At 27.2% G+C, this 10349-nt stretch overlaps 1 protein-coding gene across 1 annotated transcript; it reads right to left on the bottom strand.

The window, feature by feature from the left end:
* Window positions 1-251: 251 nt before the first annotated feature.
* PT10B (prenyltransferase family protein PT10b) lies at window positions 252-8448 on the bottom strand. Its single transcript, XM_006588774.4, has 13 exons — window positions 8335-8448; window positions 8137-8187; window positions 6656-6933; window positions 6384-6467; window positions 6188-6262; window positions 5505-5588; window positions 5313-5402; window positions 3319-3420; window positions 2594-2689; window positions 2418-2489; window positions 2244-2339; window positions 1297-1401; window positions 252-472 (listed from the first exon to the last, which is right to left on the bottom strand). The coding sequence occupies exons 1-13, from the start codon at window positions 8387-8389 to the stop codon at window positions 431-433; spliced, it is 1230 nt and encodes a 409-aa protein (XP_006588837.2). The 5' UTR covers window positions 8390-8448; the 3' UTR covers window positions 252-430.
* Between the last annotated feature and the right edge of the window lie 1901 nt (window positions 8449-10349).

Below are 10349 nucleotides of genomic sequence, written 5' to 3'. Positions count from 1 at the left end.
ATTTTATAGGAAATGTGCTTAATTGTTCTTATTTGATAAGAATGATTTTATCTTGTGTTTTTATAAAATAGGCCGGGCACTTCGCAATACAAAGAAACACACAATTAGTCAATTACTATCACTACTACTCTCTTTCCTAAAGCACTAAATTTTTCCTCAATAGTTCTAGTATAGCAAATTGCTTATATTTTCTGGTTCCACTTATGAAAGATTTGACAGTAGAGGTCAATGTTATTATGGATACACATAAAACATAAAACCTTCGCACAATTAAAGAAAGATCTTAATAATACAAGAACTAATATCCAGGGAACACACATTTTTGTAGTTTTTTCTATTTTAATAAAGTTTAGATGCAAAACAAATTCCTTTATATATATTCTGATGTATGTGCTGCGATGAGCATTGGTTTTAACCTTCAACGACATCCCTATCTGATTAAAGGTATGAGGAAGTATGATGTGAACAACAACTGCAAAAAGAAACAAGACATCAAAACAAGATCATGTTCCACTTTATATGGAAGAAAAAAAATCAAAGAACTTAGTGCTAACAAATTAATATATATATATATATATATATATATATATATATATATATATATTTGAAATAATTGACATCTCAATATGTTCTTCACTTCTAACATTGTTGAATTTTTCATCGAAGAAGGATGAAATTAGATCAATATTGTTAATCATAAAGAGAAGAGAATGTGAATCATGACCTCTTGTGATTTAAGATTTTAAATGTAAAAGTAGGAATGTTTTGATGAAGGCAAAGCCAACAAATGACACTTTGATAAAGACTAGAGAAAAAGCAAGAGAAAGGAAAAGCTTATTGAAGACTTAAGACAAATAATGAAGAACAAAGCCAAAGGCTTAGACATATGCGTAAACACTTTGCGTCCCAATCAAGTTAGTTCAAGTGATCCATTTAAATAATAAAGATACAATTAAGTTTTCTAAAAAATCAAAGAAAGGAAAACGTTACTGAAGACTAAGACAAATCATGAAGACAAAGCCTAAGGCTTAGGTATAAGCGTAAACACTTTGGATAATTTAAGAATCCCTCTTGAGTTTCATAGACCAATAAAGTGACAAATATATGATTAATTGCTTCATCTAATTCATAGAAATTTATGTTAAAAAATAATAGCATTAATTTAGATAATTTATGTAACACTGTGATTTTCTTAATGCATGATTAAGTGATTTTAATTAAATTAAAAGAAAAATTAAATTTATTTTATGTTGATATTGAACTCCTAAAATGGTAAATAGTCTTTATTAGAATTACCTTCCAAATCAACATATAGAAGGATCTTACGGAAGCTTTGCTTGTCAAATCTACATATTTGGCCTGATACCAAAGAATTGAAGCAAGAGCAGCATGTCCCAAACCCTAAAACATTGGCACTGAATTCAAACATTGCTGGAAAGTTTATACAATTTCATATCATTTAAATCCATCCAACAATAGAGCTATGATTTATCCTAAACGGGTACCTCTTATAAAGATCATCTTGTAACTTTTGCAATTTCATATGATGATTAAAAAGTTGGAATAATCTATGCAACAGAGACATATTTCCTAGGGAAATAATTATTCATTTAATTATAGATATATATATATCTACCATATTAGTTTATGCTGATAATATATATATATATATATATATATATATATATATATATTATGAGATGATAATATTAAACAACTGGAGTCTACTACAGTAAACTATGAATATGCAAAGAGGCTCAGAGAGAGAAAGATTATGTGTACTTTGTCAGTTTTCCAGCTTATAACTTAAGATTGTGGTTGGGATCGTTTGCTTTTGCATTTTTTTGTATTTTGCTTTGTTTTCTTATCAATAATATAGTCTCACTTATTAGGTACTCACTAGCTTAAAGATTTTTCTTGTAGAATTGGTAGGAAAAACAAACAGAATCTTAAAATAATAAAAATTATATTAATGTTGATGTGAATAATGTCACAAATGAAAAAAAAATTATTAATATTGACAATGGACCTCTAATCCTAATTAGACAAAGAAATAATTTATTATATTAAAGAAGAAGAAAAATCAAAACTAGAAGATAATAAGATATTATAAGACATTTGTTTTATTTTCTAACAGTTGCTAATCAAAATCAATCTCCAATTCTTAGCTGCAAAACAAATAACTTCTTAAGTGGAAGAAAGATAGAACACACCTATACCTATACATGTAATAAGCATATTACCGTGGCAATTTTAATCCAGAGGCAAGAAGATGTTGCTCCAGCCAAGAGGGCAACTCCAAAGGCCGTTTCAAAAAGCAAAACACAAATCCAAAATACCTAACAAAATTTTGTCAGGAACGACCAAAGGCTATGCAAGAAGGAACAACAAATTTTGTTAAGATTTGAAAAACATACTTGTTTCTGACCAAAACGTGCTGAAAAAGAATGGATGCCAAATTTCTTATCTCCTTCAATGTCAGGTATGTCCTATATAAATCCAATAAAAGGTTTTACATTAGGTACATATTGAACCAAAAGCTTGACGCTGGAAACAAACAAATTTTCTGAGAAACTAGAGGCTAGGCCTTTACCTTGAACAATGCTATGCCTACAGAGTAGAAGCTCATGAATACAATAAGGAAAACCAATGATCTTGGAAAGACAACGGGCCTCTTGAACACAAAAGTCTGGACATTGTTACATGAATTAGTAATAAAAAGACTATTTGGCTTCCTTTCATCTTTATTGTTTAAATTAATAACATCAACAGGGTTGTCAGAGAATATAGCATTTTTAGGACTATGTGGCAAAAATATATTAGTACATGCAAAGGATGTCAATTGTTTGTGACTTGTTTGTGACTTACATGTAATTGATTGTAACTTATTGACAATTAGTTATGCCCTCTCTATTCTTCGGGCGAGATAGCCATAGTTAGCATAATTATCTTTCAAGATAAATGCATATATATATATATATATATATATATATATATATATATATATATATATATATATATATATATATATATATATATATATATATATATATATATATATATATATATATATATATATATATATATATATATATATATATATAGCATACTAGAGAAATGTAAGTGAAGTTCATTTTTCTCTCTACATATTTAGCTTTTCCTCCTTTTTCTTACTCACATAACATCTTTTGATTCAATTCTGATTGGTGAATTCAAATAGTTAAATCAAACCCTAAAACTAGCTAGGGATGAGATTTATAATTTTAGTATGCCCATATAAGCTCACTATAAAAAGAACAATTAGCTATAGAACAAAACCTGCATGTGAAGGAAAAATGTAACTGGAGATATAATTGTAAAACTAAGAAAAATGCACATTGCCGCGAGTAGTGGATGTCTCTTCCATCTCAAGAATGGCACCTGAAAAGTTTCAAAACACCATCAAACAATTTATTTCAAAATGAGCCTTTTCTTTATTAGTGAGCTTGTTAGAAAATATTCATATATGTTCATCTAATAGCTTAGTTTGTATCAGAGTAATGAATTTTAATAAGTACTAAAGCAGGTTTGGGACAATTGAAATTTCTCAATTTTACTTGTTTTAAATATAGAAAATAAGTTGTTTAGATAATGGGAGGATTATATCTCTCTTATATGTAGACTGTACAGTCTTCATTTGACAATTATAATTGCTAACGGTCAAATTTGAAATTTTAAATGACATATAAATTACCTCAAAGGATATTATCCTATTAATTTTAATATTTATTTTCAGGGTTTAATAAATTTAGATCTCTATAAATATGTGATTTTTTTTTATTTCACTCCCTATAAAAAAATAGAACCTTTTGCATGCCCCTACTTTATTTTTTTGCCAACAGTTTTAGTCCCTTACATTAACTGGGGACAGCTAAGTGTTGATATGTGCAACAAAATGCACGTCAACCTACCAAGTGGACATGTGTGATGTGGCATTTACATCTTGTGTGATTTGTGTGATATTTGGCAGTCATATGAGAAAGTCTCGAGTTTATAGAGTCTAAAATCAAAAGTCACATATTTATATTGATAAAAACCAATCTTGCACTTTAATAGGATCAAAAATTTATTTAACCATTAATATATTAATTATCAATTAGTTTATTTGAGTTTTAAAATATAAAATATTTTTAAAAAATTTAAAACAAAATATTTTATAACTTATATAATAATTATAAATTTTTTATTTCATATTTCAATCAGAAAAGTATTTTAAAAGAATACTGAAGAAGTATTCTCTAATTATAAATTTATATGAATTATATGTTTTGTATAGATGGATATAGGAATTTATAGAAGATATATAAGACAAAAATTAAGAGGAAGGAAAAAAATTACTATCATAATAAAAATGATTATCATTAAAAACTATGGAAAAAGTTATATTAAATAAATGTTAATTAAAATGATTTTTATAAACTTATCATACACTAATAGACATAGAAGTATTTTTTTTTTTACTTTGATTAATGATTGTCTCTCTCTTATCTTAAAAAGAATTTTTTTGTGATTGCCAAGTATTTTTTTTTAATTTTTATTTTTGATTAAATTATTCTTAACTACACCAACAAGTTGTTGGTCGAGTAGAATTAGGTTTTGGTCCTCTTAAACAAGATTTTATATTTAAGTCTTGTGGATAAAAAAAAAATATGGATGAGAAGAAAAACTTTATTAAAGATAATCAATCAAATTTTTTGATCGAGATTAGTTATTAGTAAAGTCGGTAAATATTTTATCAAAATAACATGATTATGGAAAAAAACTATTATTTATTACACTGTAGAAAAAAATTAATAACCATTTTTTTAGGACTGTCTGGGGTGGTTTGAGTTTTTTATTTTTAAATGCAATTTTTGAAACAAAATATGTTTAAAAAAATTAAGTTCAAATGATTTTTAACTTAATATGAAAACACTTTTACCTTTATTTTTAAAATTAAGAAAAAATAATTTATAATTTTATAATTTAGCTTTAATAAAATATTATAAGCAGCCTTATCTTTTAATTTTGGTTAATCTAGTTTCTATTATTATGAATCTATATGCAGCCTTATCATGACAAATTGAACCTAAAACCCCGAGGTCCCATGATAGCAACTCCTATAGCCATATCATCACGAATTGAACCTATAACCCCCAAGTCCCATGATAGCAACTCCAACTGTTGCCGCACCGTGGCTTCCCACCATAACCTTTTACATATATACTTTTGTCTTAAAACATTGTTTGAGGGACAGAAGAAATTTAGATGCAATAAAAAAAAATATAGCTCACATTGATTGAATAAGCAGTCCATAATGTAAAGCACGACACAATACTCCAAATCAATGGCCAAGAACCTATAATCCAGCTAAGCCAAAAACTCTGTAAAAGAGAATAAAACAATAATCATCCTTCTACTTTGTCAATGAAGCTCCCCTTGAAAAATATTATATGGTAAAAATAGAATATGAGTTTATATGGCACCAAAATTAAAGATAATGCGGCAATAATGAAACCAGTTGTAAATGATAATTGTCCAGATGCCAAAGGAAGATGTGGTTTATTTATCTGCATGCATAAAACATGTAACATAGTCAGTAATTAGAAAAAGCTTAAGGTACTTCCTCCAAAAAGTTTGTAAACTATGAAATGTTGTATGCTTTATCCACCTTATCAAAGGATATAATAGTTAGTTAGACTTGATAAACCAAAATATAAAAAGTAGCTTACTAATCAAAATCATGTAAATTGTTTAAAACTGTCATATGAGCAAATGTTCATATACACCTAGTCTTTACATGTTTATGAATATTCAAATCTAGATAAACCATAAAACAATTGTCATTATTACATTTTTTAATGGAACAATACAGTAGTCCAAAAGGCATAAAAAGGTCATTTATTATTGATCCAAATTATTTATTTCTAATCACTATTCCAAAAGTTACATTTCCCGACCATTTTTACCAGCCATCAATGGCATTATTTTTTTATAATTTATAATTTTAATGGCTAATAATCAGCATTGGCCTGTAATGCATCATTTTATACTGGCAATAAGTATTAATTGGCCTTTAAAATGATACTTAATTAGTTTCCCAAATACTTGTTATTTTTGTTATTGATTTTATCTCCTTTAATTTTTAAGTGGAAGGTAAGTTTCATACCTTGTCTATTTCAAGGTCAGACAGCTGGTTCACTCCATTAATATAAACATCCAAAAACGTGTATGGTACCAAAGCCTGAAACGTTTTAAAAACTCAAACTATTAATGAAGTTAAAGTGTAGTTTACATTGACTATTTAAAGAGAAATAACATATATATATATATATATATATATATATATATATATTGAGTCTTACCTGTAACAAGCCAATAAAAAATAATGGAGATATATCTGATGATTTCTCCACGGCAATGAGACATGCAGAGATTGTGCTTAATGTCTGGCAAAATAAAGACCAATTAAATTGACCCATTTAAAACATTATGAATGTTACTATTATCCAAAATAGTGTGTTGCATATACAAATTAATTGAATTAAATATATATTTTTAGGCAAATTGAATTAAATAGTAATCATAATATTTGCTGATTATTTTATGAGTAATACTAGAAAAAGTTTGAACTTACTCGGCCAACCATTGTGTAAGGATAGCAAAACCAATAGAAAGCTGCCAAGAAATTTTTTATAGACTCCAACATGTTTTTGGAATTAGAAGTTGGAGGTTCATAATCAAAAGATGGTTTAGAGACTGCTTTCACAACATATTTTATATTGGATTCTTGATATACATGCCCTCTCTCAGTAGACTTGTAATGATGATTCAAAGTTGGTTGTTGGAACCTCAAAAGATTGTATTCCATTTGAATTTTCCTTTTGTTTTGCAAAGCTTTTGATGCACAAGAACCTAGAACATCAAATTTTGGCATAGTATTAGTGGTTATGCGCACAACAAAAAATAGATTTTTGTTTTGAAATTATTACAACCAAAATTACGATGAGATGAAGAATCAAGAAAGAATAATCAATTAAAAATTTCCAAAAAAAAAAAGAATTTACAATCAATTTTTTAAAAAACGCTAAAATTCCATAATATTGAAAAATTGATTTCAAAAACCAAAGTCGAATTCAAGAGTGATTAACAAAGTATATGGCATTTGTTATAAAAACATGATGAAATTGTAGTAATGATCATTTCAAAACTAGTCCGACTATTAGAATCAATTTTTTAAAATCAATTCAATTTTAAATTAGTTTTCAAACCAAATTAATTATTTGAATATAAAATTAAACCGATTAAAACAGTTTAAAACTAATTCGATTTGATTTTTGTACCGAACTAGTTTTTTCATATCCTATCTCATAGATGTTCAACACTCGTCCACCAAGAAGGTGGAAAGCAGTGTCGGTTATCCATATGTACTTTCAACCTTTCTTTAACTCTTACACCTTAATTTTTGTCTGAAATACAATACGCTCTTCCTTTTTTCCTACATGCACTAGCCCCTTGAAAATTAAAAATATCACACCGACACCCCCCTATTCTACTAGCTTCTCTTAATGTTTAAAAACGTTACACAAGCATCTGTTGGTGTAAACAATATTAAATAAAAAATATATATAGTGTATAATTTAAAAAAATCTCTACAGGTGTAAATGCAATTTATTCTTTATTTTATTAATGTTATTGTTTAACTTATCAGATTGTGAACTTAAAATGTATTTTTTTTCTAACCATGGTATTCATACAAACTAGTCCCTATCAAAAGTGGTGACTAATATTTATTGGAGACTCTGAGCACACACAAGGTGAATATTCTCTTCCCAATATGAAATTAAAATATAAAATATCCCTACTATTAATTAAATATCAATATTTGCAAAGAAAAGGTAGTAAATACTCTCTCTGATCATTTCCTTTTTATAACAAAGTATATTTTGTATTATCATATGTTTCTTATAAAATACACTTTCATTTGTTTTTATAAGGAGCAAACTGACGAAAATGTAAAAGAATGAGATACTAATAAGTAGTTAAATAATAATAATAATAAAGGTTAATTAAAAGAATAAGGGGGGGGGGGGGGGGGGGGGGGTATGCGAGACATACTTGTAGAGTATATTTTCTCAGTGGAATGTTTACTCCGCCAGAGATTTCCACCTACAATTATCAATGGTTACTTATATTAGTCAGCAAATAATTTCATTTGTAATTGAAAAATTTTCAAATGCCCTAGGTATTGCGCGAAAAATAGATTAAATCAAAGAAGAAATAATGGGTCATGCGGAAGCATACATAATTACATACCAGTTGTGGCTGAAGCATTGGGACAAGATATAACATGCACTAGTACTGAATCCATGGAAACTTAACCCACTAACAACACTAAAAGCACTTTCTATAGAATAAGTAAACAAACACACCTATGCAGCGTGAGAGGGAAGAGAGAATTTATATGTTAGACACGATATGCATGATTTGATTTTTGTCAACAAATTGATACGTTACCCCATCGTTAACCGCGTGGTCAATCTCTATTTATTTTTGCCAACACATTGTCAAACCATTCTACGTCAGATAACTGCAGCTACAACAACTAAAGGCACTACTATTTATGTTGTTTATTTGCATCAAATTTTTGCACCCATGCACACGTTTTTGACATTAGAGAACAGTCAACCAAACAAGCTATTAACTGCCTATAAGAAGAATCGATCAAAAACTAAAATAAAAACTGGTCAAAATCCCGTAAAAATGAACAAGAAATCGATTCATAATATACCAATTAATAATATTTAGGCTAAAATTTACTTTCGATTCCTTATTTTTTAACTAAATTTTGTCTTTGTCCTTTATCTTTTAAAGATTTATTTTCATCTTTTATCTCTCAAATTTGAATCAGTGTTACCTTACTGAAATAATGATTATTTTTTATTTTGATTCACGATTCTTAGTTCTTTGTAAACTTATTCAAATAGATTCTTCAACGTGCATGAAAACCATGGATTCCAACTAATGTTCAAAACAAAAAAGTCATAAATATCATAAAAAAATTGCATCAAAAGATAATCTAACATACAACTATAAAAAAAAAAATCTAGTATTAGACTTTTCAATTTATTAGTTACTTACATGAATTACTCAGTTTTCATGTGATTTTTATCATATTTAAGAATTTTTTTATTTGAACATTAGTTGATTTCATACTTTCCATGTACATGTAATTAAGGGAATCTTTTTTGCTAACAATATATGTAAGGGAATTTAATAGAATAAAATTTACATCTTAAATAAGTAAAAAAAAAATCAAAATTGTATCTTAAAATAAAAAAAACAATAATTGTTTTGGAAGGGGAACAATGACCTAAATTTGAGAATAAATGACTAAAATAAATTTTAATCGAAATATAAGGGTCCAAAAATATTTTAGCCTAATATTTAATACAATACTATTTTGATTTTAAAAAATATATATAAAAATGTATACAAGTTGTTTATTATTTTAGAGTAAATTACAAGGGCTCCCTTTGATTTTCACTTATTAAACATGATATCCCTCTATTAGGTAACCCTACAAATTAAAAAAATCTCATATTTTATTGCCTCATATAACACTGGCACCCCTCGGTCCCCAGGGTCGGCCTTGATATTTTAGGAGCCCTAGGTGGAATAATAGTTAAGGGTCTTTATTTCTTTTTCTAGTAACCATATTATTTGTGTGAAGTATTTATTGATTTTGTTGAAGACTATTTTTTATTGAGAAATCTAACTAATCATCTTAAATGAGATTTTTTCTTTCAATCATATTTTTTCCATTCACAAAATTTGAATTTGAGATCTTTATTAAGGAGACCAAGTCTAGTTCCATTCATATACAAGTATTTAAAAATGTGAACATATTTTACATAAAAATAGACACATAATTTTATTAAAAATGATACATTTAATTACATTAAACAAATAATATAATTTTATAATAAAATCTCAACAAATAAAAATATGCATCATAATTTACGTCAACCAAGAAATTACATACACATAAATATTTATATATAAGATCACATACAAAAGAACATATAAACAATTTCAATGCAATTTGAATAAAAAGATACATAAAACTAGAAAATAAAATTAAAGCCATTTATAAAAATAAAAAACAATATAATTTTTTTTACAACACAACTATAAATATTTTAAAAAGAAAATTGGGTCCCTTTTAGCCACGGGCCTTGGGCTGCTGCCCCCACCCCCACCCCAGCCCACTCCCTTGTGTTTTCTACAAATTGTGGTTGATACTCCTCCATTTTTTTTTGTTTTAGTCT

The sequence above is a fragment of the Glycine max genome, chromosome 10, assembly GCF_000004515.6.
Source record: "Glycine max cultivar Williams 82 chromosome 10, Glycine_max_v4.0, whole genome shotgun sequence".
NCBI classification, from domain to species: domain Eukaryota; kingdom Viridiplantae; phylum Streptophyta; class Magnoliopsida; order Fabales; family Fabaceae; genus Glycine; species Glycine max.
This window is presented reverse-complemented; position numbering and strand designations above follow the sequence as displayed.

Excerpts from the sequence above, each read along its gene's own strand:
- PT10B (XM_006588774.4), bottom strand. The coding sequence starts at position 8,389 with ATGGATTCAGTACTAGTGCATGTTATATCTTGTCCCAATGCTTCAGCC. Across the intron at positions 2,690-3,318 it reads CATTTTTCCTTCACATGCAG|ACTTTTGTGTTCAAGAGGCC; the intron begins GTTTTGTTCTAT and ends AACAATGTCCAG. Across the intron at positions 1,402-2,243 it reads TCTGGATTAAAATTGCCACG|GGTTTGGGACATGCTGCTCT; the intron begins GTAATATGCTTA and ends CCAATGTTTTAG.